The sequence below is a fragment of the Danio rerio genome, chromosome 15, assembly GCF_052040795.2.
Source record: "Danio rerio strain M-AB ecotype USA chromosome 15, GRCz13ab, whole genome shotgun sequence".
NCBI lineage: Eukaryota > Metazoa > Chordata > Actinopteri > Cypriniformes > Danionidae > Danio > Danio rerio.
The window spans coordinates 45,280,572-45,295,000 of NC_141035.1; the positions used below are offsets into that span (position 1 = coordinate 45,280,572).

A 14,429-nucleotide genomic window follows, 5' to 3' on the forward strand; every position below is an offset into this window, starting at 1 on the left:
CACATTTTCAAGCACTTGAGTTTTAACTAACACAGTCTCACTGTGAAAACGTACCGCCGTTTACATTTCTGGAGAGCACTAATTATATAGCCAGAGCTACGCATGGCTGCCTTTTGTCTTTAAAATTAATGCTACAGGGCGGTATGATGCAGTCGATGGCTTGTTTGTTTTCGCTCTACCAGTTGGCTACTTATCTCCTTGTGAACGGCTTTTCTGCTGTTACCAGTTTGCCCAGGGGCTCACCGCATTCGTCTAGGTTGGGTTTAGGGAAGGGGGCGGGTCAATCTGTGCTTTTGAAAACACTTTATCGGTTAGGTTTAGGGAAGGGGGTGGGTGCTGGTCAATCTGTGCTTTTGAAAACACTATCGGTTGGGTTTAGAGGAAGGGGGTGGGTCAATCGGTGCTTTTGAAAACACTAAAGGTTGGGTTTAGGGAAGTGAGTGGGTCAATCGGTGCTTTTGAAAACACTAACGGTTGGATTTAGAGGAAGGGGGGGGGTCAATCTGTGCTTTTGAAAACACCATAGGTTGGGTTTAGGGAAGTAAGTGGGTTAATCAGTACTTTTGAAAACACTATCGGTTGGGTTTAGGGAAGTCAGTGGGCACTGGTCAATCGGTGCTTTTGAAAACACTATCGGTTGGGTGTAGGGAAGGAGGTGGGCGCTGGTCAATCGCTGCTTTTGATAACACTACTGGTTGGGTTTATGGAAGGAGGTGGGCACTGCTCAATTGGTGCTTTTGAAAACACTTTTGGTTGGGTTTAGGGAAGGCAGTGGGTGCTGGTCAATCAGTGTTTTTGAAAACACCATAGGTTGGGTTTAGGGAAGTAAGTGGATCAATCGGTGCTTTTGAAAACACTATCGGTTGGGTTTAGGGAAGGCAGTGGGTGCTGGTCAATCGGTGCTTTTAAAAACAATATCGGTTGTGTTTAGGGTAGGGGTTGTGCGCTGGTCAATCGGTGCTTTTAAAAACAATATCGGTTGTGTTTAGGGTAGGGGTTGTGCGCTGGTCAATCGGTGCTTTTAAAAACAATATCGGTTGTGTTTAGGGAAGTGGGTGGGTGCTGGTCAATCGGTGCTTTTGAAAACATCATCGATTGAGTTTAGGGAAGAGAGTCAGTGGTCAATCTGTGCTTTTGAAAACACTAATGGTTGGGTTTAGGGAAAGGAGTGGATGGGGGATCGGTCAGTCAGTCAGTCAGTCAGCAGCGGCCTCTGATGGATTTACGCTAAAACATCAGGGACTAAGGACAGTTGCGAGAGAAATTTGAGATCTGAAAAGTGTACACAGCGGCCTCTGGTGGATAACAAAACAAAAATAAATAAATAAATAAATTTACCTCCTGGGACATATTTTGTGATCTCCAGAAATGTTTGCAGGGGTACGTATCCAAATTGAGCCTGGGTCAGACTGATATCTTAAATGAAAGCAGAACAAACAAGTTTATCATTGATTAATTATTTTGTTTGGACAATCTGTAATAGGAGGCTTAAAAATCCACATATTGAGAAAATCATGTTTAAAGTAGTACAAATAAAGTTCTTAGCCATGAAAATTACTAATAAAAAATATGTTTAATGCAGTTGAAAATACAATAGGAAATTGACTAAATTATCTTCATTGAATATGATTGTTACTTTTTTTTGTTTTGATCATTTTGACTCATATCATGTATTTTTGTTTTTTGCCCAAATAATATCTTTGCAACAAAAGACTTTTGTGGTCCTGGGAACATAATGTTAATAATATTAACTTGTTTGGGACGGTTGACCTTCATTCATACAGCCAATTGTCACCACAAAGCTAGTCATATGGGTCAGTTTTTTTGGAAATTGAGTTTTTAGCAAAGTTTTTTCAGGAATTATAAGTTACACAGAAGAAATTGACCATAAAAATATTTATGACTATGTTTATGACAGGTTTATGACAAGTTACGCTGTCATGGCAATTTCAAGTTGTCATGAGGAAGACAGGTTACGTTGCATTTGTTTATGTCAAGTTGTCATACATCTCAAACAATGTCACATTGACATTTAAAATAACATAACTGACCGAATGATTATAAAGGATTCATGACAGTCTTATGAACATCCCCTTTAAGTAAAGTGTTATTCTATTTTTTTATAACACACAAAACCCTCTTGACAGATGTCACTTAAATTGTTGCTTTGAGAAATCATGAAGAGCAACAGCCAATCGGAAAAGCTTTAAGCTGCGGCTGTGATCTGTTCGAATGCCATATGAGGCGTATAAACGTTAGCCAAATGTTTGAAGCAATGAAGTGAGATTTAATTTTCATTCCCGTCGGAGCATTGTTTTGCTGCTCATTTGTATGTAATTAAACTCTCTTCAGCTTGTTTAATGCTCTAATGAACACTTTCAGCGACGATTCAATGAAGTTTGCAAAGTTTGTCATTATAAAGCCTGCCAGTGGTATTCAGGGTTTTGTTTGATACAATGAGTAATAGGATATCTTTTTTCTGTAATCTCAGGGAAATGTTTGAGATTGTTCAGAATATTCAGAAGAACTTGCCTTGGACGTTACTTGAAAAAGTGTAAAAGAAGGAAACAAGAAACTTTGTATTAGTGCACGAATCTATCTATCTATCTATCTATCTATCTATCTATCTATCTATCTATCTATCTATCTATCTATCTATCTATCTATCTATCTATCTATCTATCTATCTATCTATCTATCTATCTATCTATCTATCTATCTATCTATTTATCTATCTATCTATCTATCTATCTATCTATCTATCTATCTATCTATCTATCTATCTATCTATCTATCTATCTATCTATCTATCTATCTATCTATCTATCTATCTATCTATCCATCCATCCATCCATCCATCCATCCATCCATCCATCCATCCACCCATCCATCCATCCATCCATCCATCCATCCATTCATCCTCCATCCATAATCCATCCATCCATCCATCCATCTATCTATCTATATGTGTGTGTGTGTGTGTTTTCATTTTATTTTTTATTAGTTAACATTTATGTTATTGTTTTTTTACTGTATATATTACGTACAGCAATATGGCTGTTTATCTGTGCTGGTGGGAGGCATTCGTTGACTCAAGACCACTGGCCGAATGCCTTAGTGTCCCACCAGTGATGATATACAGCCATATCGCACTGCTACTTGTGTGATATTGCGTTTATACAACAGTTCAATGGCCTAATTGTGTGTATAAAAAAGAAAATCAAACACAGAGAGTCTCAAAAACTCTTTTGTATGAGGAACTACTTTCTTCCGCCATTCCTTCACATCGGCTACTGACGACAGAACATCAGAAACCGTTGCTCATTCACAAAACATCACTTTAGAGCTAGTGTTTGAATGATTCTCTAGCCCAGCGTAATATCTAAAGTGATGACAAAATGGGTGATTTTGCTCACATTTTAAGATTATAAGGCTGAACAACATGAAATGCCATCAGTCTGCAGAGATTTCCCAGTATTTCTCTGTTGCAATTGGGAGATCAGAATAATTAACCTCGAAAAAAGCCAAAGCAAAGCAAACACTACCAGATTACTATGGTATAAATACAGCACTACAAACAACCCGGGCTCATTGTGGAAACGTAGTCCCGCGGACGTTTCTGGAGACCACGGAATACGTCTCGGCGGGTACGTACGGCTGCAGTTTTTGCGAATCCGCGAGAGGCCGCTGTTGTGCGCTTTTTCGCATCTCAAACGCCTCTCCATGTGCGGTTCGCGCCCGCGCTGTTCTCGCGTGAACCCACCAGAGGCCGCTGTCCGACTGACAGGATGATTGACTATGCCACCGGCCGATCGGCCGACCCGCCCTCCTCCATCCCTGAACCCAACCAATTTTACCGATCGACCCGCCCGCCCGCTCGCTTCCCTAGACCCGAGCAACAGTTTACAAAAAGCCGTCCAAAAAAAGAAAAGCCCTGATTTTTTTTTCTACCGCATTTTCGGATTTTACCGCGTTCTCACCCTGTTACAAAACTCGTTCACTTAATTTTTGGGATTCTATTTTTGTCTTACCTGATTGCTGAACCGCTGTTCCCTGGACTCGAAACCGATCGCTGTGGTCAACTCCTCTTTGCATCTCGAGCCTGCCGACGTACACGGTGAGCTGAGTGGACAAACAGGTTGCAGCGGGGAAGCCCTCCATAAGGAGGTAAGCGGTCGGCCGGCCGGCTGGCAAGCACGTTAGGGAACAGCGTCACACCGCCCCTTAGCGTTCGCTTGAAAAAAATAAACGCGGCCGTACGTATCTGTCGGGATGTATTCCGCTGTCTCCAGAAACGTCCGCGGGACTACGTTTTCAGAATGAGCTTGGGTTGACTACAAAATACTAAAAAGAGAGAGATCGACTTAAAATGTCACTTACCTGTTTTATAATGAATTAAAGATTTGAAAGTTTTGGTTTGGGTTTGTGTCATTTAAAATGCAGGTCTCGTTATGCGCTCATTTATATTTTTCTACGTTTGTGGAAAGCAGACGAGTCAGCCAATATATGAGGGGGGCAGAGCAGGATTCTCCTGATGACCACTGGTGCAATACCGTTCTTTGTTATGAGCCACATCAGTTTAAACTTAGTAAAGGCGAGCTTCTTTGGCGAAACAGTGTTACATTTTACATGTAGCGGACTTTTGCTCTGAGCACGCAGTGAATGCAGCACATGGAGATACGATGTACTTTGCATTTCCTGCGCTCATAAAAGCTCCCTGTCATCTGACAGCGGAAAGCCTTGAGTGATTGACAGCTAATATAAACCGATAAATCGGCAAGGAAGACCGATTCAGCACGTTTTTAGAAAAAAACAAAACAGGTCGCACTACAACCATTATGTGCAGTCGCACAATTGCCCCCAAATGTATTATGAGGTTGTATGGCTTCAATTTCGGGCGCATATGCAACCAAAATAGTGGAAATTTCGAGCCCTGGTAAAGATGTTGGTGTATTGCTGTACATCCCCAGTATTAAACAATGTGTACTTGTTTGTACCTGCATTGGGGCATAACTAACGCGGTCTGTGCTGGACTTCAGAGCAGCTTTCAGTTGGTCAATGGCGTGGTCTATTTCAGTTCTTCAAAATAGCAACACACCGACAATGCACCTTAGCACACCTCCTTTATAGAACAAAACACCCATGAGTCTACAAAAGTTTTACTATTTACTGAAGTTTATTTATAAACTAATTTCAAGAGGAGCACACGCTTATGATTGATAGCACCTGGACCTGGTTCCCTCTCATCCTGCAACAGGCTCGAGGATCTTACGAGTTTAGGGCTCTCTCCCGAGACAGCATGCCAAACACGCTCCATAATCAATCATCAGCTAAGGGTGAACTCTTGAAAACAACGTGGTGCAAAATGTGAAAATTAGAGTTGCGCTGGTCTGAAAACTGCAACAAATCGCGCCAAATACGTCTTGCTCCTTATTGTACCGGGTGTATGATAGGGCCTAAAATCTTTATGGAACTGGATTTTTACTTATTATTCTAATGCTTTTTTGTTATACATTTTTTTTTTTTCATTTTGACCCATATCCTGAGTTTTTTGCTATAAGACTTGTGGTTTTGTGGTCTAAGGAAGACATTGTTAATAATATTGACTTGTTTGGGACAGTATCCAGCTCTTTACTTTCATATTGCTCCACATTGTCCTTGTCTAATCAGCATTTGTGACTGATGCAGATTGATCTATCATATTGGAAGACATTGGACGGGTGGATGGATGGATGGATGAATGGTACTTTCTCTCAGTCCATCAGTGTTACTGTGTGAATGACAGTCCATGTGCCATCACAGCCGTTCCCATAGCAACCGCATCCACAGACAGGTGCTTGTGTTTTGGTTGCCGTTCAGAAGAAATGAAGACATTTCAGAAGAGCAGAGAGGGAGGATGGAGAGAGAGAGGGAGAGAGAGAGAGAGAGAGAGAGAGAGGCTGAAAATAGAGCAAATGAGTGCTAATGATTTTTATAGCGTTCTTCATCCTGACAGACATCTGATCCAGCTGCAGGTGCTGCTGCGAGTGTGTGTCAGCGTGTGAGTTTGTAGTGTGTGTGTGTTTGTTTATGCGAGTGCATGTGTGTTTGTGGTGTCTGTGTCTATTGTGAGTGTGTATGTATGCGTGTGTGTGTGTGTGTGTGTGTATCTCTGTCTCTGTGCATGTTTGTGTATCCTTCTTCTCTGTTTTTGTGGTGTCTGTCTATTGTGAGTTTGTGTGTATGTGTGTGTATATGTGTGTGTCTGTGAGATTGGGTTTGTTTGTGTGTGTGTATATATATGTGTGTGTGTTTGTGTGTGTCTGTGAGATTGTGTGTCTGTGTATGTGAGAGAGAGAGAGAAAATGTGCTTGTGTGTGTGTGTGTGTCTGTAAGAGAGAGAGAGAGAGAGAGAGTTTATGTGTGTGCGTATATGTGTGTGTGTGTCTGTGTATATGTGTGTATCTGTCTTAATGTGTGTGTGAGAGAGAGAGAGTTTGTGTGTCAGTTTGTGTGTGCGTATATGTATATGTGCATTTGTGTGTGTCTGTGTGTATATGTATGTGTATCTCTGTCTTAATGTGTGAGTGTGTGTGTGTGTGAGAGAGAGTGTGTGTGTGTCTGTGTGTATGTGTGTGTATCTCTGTCTTAATGTGTGTGTGTGAGAGAGAGTATGTGTGTGTGTATATGTGCATGTGTGTGTGTCTGTGTGTATATGTGTGTGTATCTCTGCCTTAATGTGTGTGTGTGTGTGTGAGAGAGTATGTGTGTGTGTATATGTGCATGCGTGTGTGTCTGTGTGTGTAAATGTGTGTGTATCTCTGCCTTAATGTGTGTGTGAGAGTATGTGTGTGTGTATAAGTGCATGTGTGTGTATCTGTGTGTATATGTGTGTGTATCTCTGCCTTAATGTGTGTGTGAGAGAGTATGTGTGTGTGTAAATGTGTGTGTGTGTGTGTGTATATGTTTGTGTATCTCTGCCTTAATGTGTGTGTGAGAGAGAGTATGTGTGTGTGTATATATGTGCATGCATGTGTGTCTGTGTGTGTATATCTGCCTTAATGTGTGTGAAAGAGAGTATGTGTGTGTGTATATGTGCATGTGTGTTTGTCTTTGTGTGTATATGTGTGTGTATCTCTTTCTTAATGTGTGTGTGAGAGAGAAAGTGTGTGTGAGTGAATATGTGTGTGTATATGTATATGTGCATGTGTGTGTGTCTTTGTGTGTGTATGTGTGTGTATCTCTGTCTTAATGTGTGTGAGAGAGTAAGTGTGTGTGTCTTTGTGTGTATATGTGTGTGTATATCTGTCTTAATGTGTGTGTGAGAGCATGTGTGTGTGTGAGTGAGTATGTGTGTGTGTATATGTGCATGTGTGTGTCTGTGTGTATATCTCTGTCTTAATGTGTGTGTGTGAGAGAGGAAGTGTGTGTGAGTGGATATGTGTGTGTATATGTGCATGTGTGTGTGTGTCTTTGTGTGTGTATGTGTGTGTATTTCTGTCTTAATGTGTGTGAGAGAGAGTGTGTGTTTGAGCGAGTGTGTGTGTGCGTATATGTGCATGTGTGTGTCTTTGTGTGTATATGTGTGTGTATCTCTGTCTTAATGTGTGTGTGTCTGTGAGAGAGTGTGTGTGTGTGTCACTCATCAGGTCTCTCTCTCTGTCTCTCTGTAGAGTACGGAGCAGGTGGCAGCGTTCTGCCGCAGTCTGCACGAGATGAATCCCTCCTCCTCTGAATCCGTCTCTTCTTCATCCGTCCCGGAGTCTTCATCACTTCCTCCCAGTACCGCCACTCCACGCCAGCTCTCCGATGCCGACAAACTCCGCAAAGTCATCTGCGAACTGGTGGAGACGGAGCGCACATACGTCAAAGTCAGTACCTGTGTGTGTGTGTGTGTGTGTGTTTTAGTCAGGCGAACTCAAGTGTGTGAGTTTGTGCCCTTCATCCAGTTCTCAGGCCGGCAGGGAAACTAACTGTGCCCTTGATTTGCCTTTTAGCACTCACTCTGACACTTATGAATGGAGGTGGATACTGAACTCTGCATATTATTCATTAAGAAAAGCCTTCAGGAGAGAGTGTGTGTGCAGAGATCAATTCAAGCAGTGTGTTACTGCAAATATCACATGACCTTGCATTAGTTTGTGCTGTGGGCTGTAGTGTACACTTAAATGAAAGTTGCTCAGACTTTTATTTCAGTATGCTGATGTGCTGAAATGGAATATTGAGTAGGGGGCGGGGCTTTATTTTTGTGTACCATTAGCTGCGTCTCAAATGGCACACTATGCACTCATGTTAGTGCCCTTACAACACTAAACAGCATAGTATATGTATGTAGTGTCGTCCCAAATGGTACACTAATGTTTTTTACTAAGCGGACATTCAAACCGTTTCCCTGATGAGTCGCCAAATCAGTAAAATAAATGACCAAGCTATCAAATAACACCTGCCATGAGTATAACCGCATTCACCATCGGGAGGCGCTATAACCACTCTCATAGGAGAATTTTGCTTTCACCATCCAAAATAAATAAAGTAATCCAACATGTGCGCCCGGTAGCTCCGCCCCTTCCGCTACGTGAGCAAACCTGCAGTCATTGAGTGCGTGAAGTGTCCATAGCTATGCCCCAAATGGCTCACTATGCACTCATGCACTATGTACTTATGCACTTACATATTCACCAGCATAGTATATATGTATGTAGTGTCGTCCCAAATGGCACACTAATGTTTTTTTACTTAGCGGAAATTCAAACCGTTTCCCTGATGACGTTTGACAGTCACCAAATCAGTAAAATAAATGACCAAGCTATCAAATAGCACCTGCCGTGAGTATAACCGCATTCACCATCAGGAGGCGCTATAACCACTCTCATAGGAGAATTTTGCTTTCACCATCCAAAATAAATAAAGTAATCCAACATGTGCGCCCGGTAGCTCCGCCCCTTCCGCTACGTGAGCAAACCTGCGGTCATTGAGTGCGTGAAGTGTCCATAGCTATGCCCGAAATGGCTCACTATACACTATGCACTCTTGCACTATGTACTTATGCCCTTACAACACTAAACAGCATATTATATGTATGTAGTGTCGTCCCAAATGGCACACTAATGTTTTTTTACTAAGCGGAAATTCAAACCGTTTCCTGATGACGTTTGACGGTCGCCAAATCAGTAAAATAAATGACCAAGCTATCAAATAGCACCTGCCGTGAGTATAACCGCATTCACCATCGGGAGGCGCTATAACCACTCTCATAGGAGAATTTTGCTTTCGCAATCCAAAATAAATAAAGTAATCCAACATGTGCGCCCGGTAGCTTCGCCCCTTCCACTGCGTGAGCAAACCTGCGGTCATTGAGTGTGTGACGTGTCCATAGCTATGCCCCAAATGGCTCACTATACACTATGCACTCATGCACTATGTACTTATGCACTTACATATTCAACAACATAGTATTTATGTATGTAGTGGCGTCCCAAATGGCACACTAATGTTTTTTAACTAAGCGGAAATTCAAACCGTTTCCCTGATGACGTTTGATGGTCGCCAAATCAGTAAAATAAATGACCAAGCTATCAAATAACACCTGCCATGAGTATAACCGCATTCACCATCGGGAGGCGCTATAACCACTCTCATAGGAGAATTTTGCTTTCGCAATCCAAAATAAATAAAGTTATCCAACATGTGCGCCCTGTAGCTCCGCCCCTTCCGCTATGTGAGCAAACCTGCGGTCATTGAGTGTGTGACGTGTCCATAGCTATGTCCCAAATGGGTCACTATACACTCATGCACTATGTACTTATGCACTTACATATTCACCAGCATAGTACATGTATGTAGTGTCGTCCCAAATGGCACACTAATGTTTTTTTACTTAGCGGAAATTCAAACCGTTTTCCTGATGATGTTTGACAGTCACAAAATCAGTAAAATAAATGACCAAGCTATCAAATAACACCTGCCATGAGTATAACCGCATTCACCATTGGGAGGCGCTATAACCACTCTCATAGGAGAATTTTGCTTTCGCAATCCAAAATAAATAAAGTTATCCAACATGTGCGCCTGGTACCTCCGCCCCTTCCACTACATGAGCAAACCTGCGGTCATTGAGTGCGTGAAGTGTCCATAGCTGCGTCCCAAATGGCTCACTATGCACTCATGCACTATGTACTAATGCACTTACATATTCAACAGCATAGTATACATGTATGTAGTGTCGTCCCAAATGGCACACTAATGTTTTTTAACTAAGCAGAAATTCAAACCGTTTCCCTGATGATGTTTGACGATCGCAAAATCAGTGAATTAAATGACCAAGCTATCAAATAACACCTGCCATGAGTATAACCGCATTCACCATCAGGAGGCGCTATAATGACTCTCATAAGAGAATTTTGCTTTCACAATCCAAAATAAATAAAGTTATTTAACATGTGCACCCTGTAGCTCCGCCCCTTCCGCTATGTGAGCAAACCTGCAGTCATTGAGTGCGTGAAGTGTCCATAGCTATGTCCCAAATGGCTCACTATGCACTCATACACTATGTACTTATGCACTTACATATTCACCAGCATACTATATATGTATGTAGTGTCGTCCCAGATGGCACACTAATGTTTTTTTACTAAGCGGAAATTCAAACTGTTTTTCTGATGATGTTTGACGGTTGCCAAATCAGTGAAATAAATGACCAAGCTATCAAATAACACCTGCCATGAGTATAACCGCATTCACCATCGGGAGGCGCTATAACCACTCTCATAGGAGAATTTTGCTTTCGCAATCCAAAATAAATAAAGTAATCCAACATGTGCGCCCGGTAGCTCTGCCCCTTCTGCTACGTGAGCAAACCTGTGGTCGTTAAGTGTGTGAAGTGTCCATCATTCCACACTTCATTTTAGCGGCTGAATGAGTGCATCATCCGGGTAATTAAAGTGCACTTATCATTTTTAGAGTTTTCAGTTGAAGTCAGAATTATTAGCCCCCATTAGAATTTTCTTTTTTGAATATTTCCAAAATGATGTTTAACAGAGCAAGGAACTTTTCACAGTATGTCTGATAATATTTTTTCTTCTGGAAAAAGTCTTTGTTTTATTTTGGCTAGAATAAAAGCAGTTTTACATTTTTTTAAAAACCCTTTTAAGGACAAAATTATTAGCCCCTTTAGGCAAATCTTTTTTCTGACTGTCTACAGAAAAAAACATCGTTATACAATAACTTGCCTAATTACCCTAACCTGCCTAGTTAACCTAATTTACCTAGATAAGCCTTTAAATGTCACTTTAACCTGTATAGAAATGTCTTGAAAAATATCTAGTCAAATATTACTTACTGTCATCATGACAAAGATAACATAAATCAGTTATTAGAGATGAGTTTATAAAACTATTATGTTCAGAAATGTGTTGAAGAATTCTCTCTGTTAAACAGAATTAGGGAAAAAAATAAACAGGGGGCAAACAATTCAGGGGGGCTAATAATTCTGACTTCAACTGTGTGTGTGTGTATATATATGTCATGACTGTGTTTTGTCCACTAGATGCCACTGTAGTTCGCCAGCTACTCCCAGCAAACTACAGTGGCTTAGAACTACATTTCCATACATTCTTTCGTGCACACATCCGGTCTGTCATGTACACTGATTGCCATCACAGCTGTCTCTGTTTCCCTGTTGATTACCTGGACTTTATATTCAACCATTCCACCTCTTTTTGTCAGTTCGTCGTTCGTCTTTGTGTAATGTTATTCCTGATTCCTGTCTAGTTTCCTGTCAGAGTTGTCAAGTCCTAGATCTAGTTTATCTGTTTGAGTTCCTTGTTTGTTTGTTTACTTTGTTACTTTGATTTTTGGATTTTTGGTCTTTTTTACTGCACTAATACATTATTAAATCTGCACTTGGATCCTACACCCGTTTTTGTTCCTGTTTACAATCCTGAAATATAGTTTTTTCCCTATAGAATTTTTTCCCTAATTCTAATATATATATATATATATATATATATATATATATATATATATATATATATATATATATATATATATATATATAGGCAAGGCAAGGCAAGTTTATTTATATAGCACATTTCATACACAGTGGCAATTCAAAGTGCTTTACATAAACAGGAATAAAAAAGACAAGTTTAGGAAAATAAAATGCAGACAATAAAAATTAATAAAAACAGATAAAAACAAATTAAAATGAGTTAAAATAGGTTATAAAAGAATGAAAAAGAAAACGAAAAACATAATAGTGCGATCTGTCGGACGCAGCACAGTGCTCATTCAGTAAAGGCACAGCTAAACAGATGTGTTTTCAGTCTTGATTTGAATGTGCCTAATGTTGGAGCACATCTGATCAATTCTGGAAGCAGATTCCAGCAGTGAGGAGCATAGTGGCTGAAGGCAGATTCACCCTGCTTTGATTGAGCTCTTGGAACTTCTAGTTTATATGATCCTAAAGATCTGAGTGATCTGTTAGGTTTGTATTCAGTGAGCATATCTGTAATGTATTGAGGTCCTTGGCCATTTAGTGATTTATAGACCAGTAATAATACTTTAAAATCTATTCTGAATGTAACTGGCAGCCAGTGTAGAGACCTGAGGACAGGTGTGATGTGCTCTGATTTTCTGGTTCTGGTCAGAATTCTGGCTGCAGCGTTCTGGATGAGCTGCAAGTGTCTGACTGTCTTTTTGGGAAGGCCAGTGAGGAGTCCATTACAGTAATCCACCCTGCTGCTGATAAAAGCATGAACAAGTTTCTCTAAGTCTTCACTGGAAACAAAGCATCTGATTCTTGCTATGTTTTTGAGATGATAGTATGCTGATTTACTGACTGCTTTGACATGACTGTTGAAACTCAGATCTGACTCCAGAGTCACACCAAGATTCTTGACCTTATTTTTTGTCGTTTGACCTTTAGTGCCAAGGTTTCACATTCACCTTGAGAACCTCATCTCTGTTCCCAAACGCAATGACTTCAGTTTTCTCTTTGTTTAACTGAAGAAAATTTTGGCACATCCAATTGCTCACTTCATCAATGCATTGGCAGAGGGTGTCAATGGGGCTGTAGTCATTAGGCAGTAAGGCTAGGTAGATCTGAGTGTCATCAGCATAGCTGTGGTAGGAGATTTGATTCTTTCTCATTATTTGGCTTAGAGGGAGCATGTAAAGGTTGAACAGGAGAGGTGCCAGAATCGAGCCTTGTGGGACTCCACATGTCATGGGTGTCCACCTCGACCTATGATCACCTATACTGACATAGTAACCTCTCCCTTCAAGGTAAGATCTGAACCATTTGAGGACTGTCCCAGACAGCCCAACCCAGTTTTCCAGCCTATCCAGAAGTATGCTGTGATCGACAGTGTCAAATGCAGCACTGAGATCGAGCAATACCAGCACTGTTATTTTACCTGAATCTGTATTTAGGCGTATATCATTGATTATCTTTATAAGAGCGCTCGCTGTACTGTGATGTGCTCTGAAACCAGATTGAAAATTGTCTAAACACCCCTTGAAGTTTAAGAACTTGTTAACCTGGTTAAAAACAACTTTTTCAATGATTTTGCCAATGAAAGGGAGATTTGAGATTGGCCTGTAATTGCTCAATAGGGTGTTATCCAGGTTGCTCTTCTTCAAGAGGGGTTTAACAACTGCAGTTTTAAGTGAGTTTGGAAAAATCCCTGAGAGAAGTGACTCATTTACCACTTTTAGGAGATCCATTTCTAAACAGGTAAACACCGTTTTGAAGAATGATGTGGGGAGCGTGTCAAGACTGCAGGTTGATGTTTTCATAACTTGCACAATTTCTTCTAAGATTTTACCGTTAATATATTACGATATATTATTTACGATATATATTTACGATAATATATATATTAAACCTGTCAAAATGTAAATATTTTTTTAGATATAAATTTCTAATTTAGATATAAACCCTTCAAATTTTAAATAGTGTCTCCCTATTCCAGTCAATCTATCTGTGAAATAGGCCTATTGGTCACCTAAAGAATAACAATGTGTGCCAGCAAAATAATCATTTGTACATTTTTCATTCACACAAACTTGCTAATTTCACCAAATCTAAATAGGTGATTTGTCTATTTATGGAAAGAGCTCCTCAGTCTGAATGAAACCCGTGTGACTGGCCTAACTGTTATATAATAATAATAATAATTCCTTACATTTATAAAGCACTTTTCTGGGCGCTCGAATCGCTTTACACATAGGTGGGGAATCTCCTCATCCACTACCAGAGCGCAGCATCCACCTGTATGACGCGACCGCAGCCATTTTGCTCCAGACCGCACACCAGCTGATTGGTGGAGAGGAGACAGAGATTCCAGTGTTAGGATTCCATGATGGACAGAGGCCAGTGGGCAAAATTGGCCAGGATGCCGGGGTTAAACTCTACACTTTTCGACCACAACAACCACAGAGAGTCGGTT

General features: G+C 40.6%; 1 protein-coding gene across 21 annotated transcripts in view; it reads left to right on the plus strand.

Moving 5' to 3' along the window:
- Positions 1-14,429, plus strand: part of tiam1b (TIAM Rac1 associated GEF 1b) — a 209,083-nt gene that overhangs the window by 164,416 nt on the left and 30,238 nt on the right. For 20 of the 21 annotated variants that reach the window (XR_015509887.1, XR_015509880.1, XR_015509878.1 and 17 more), the window contains one exon: positions 7,653-7,850. Coding sequence is in view for 4 of the 21 variants with exons in the window: in XM_087284580.1 (XP_087140706.1) it covers positions 7,653-7,850 (198 nt within the window). In the remaining 17 variants the exon portion in view is untranslated. Of the gene's footprint in view, positions 1-7,652; positions 8,432-9,191; positions 10,407-14,429 lie in introns of those variants that run through there. The other variant, XR_015509890.1, reaches the window with a different exon arrangement.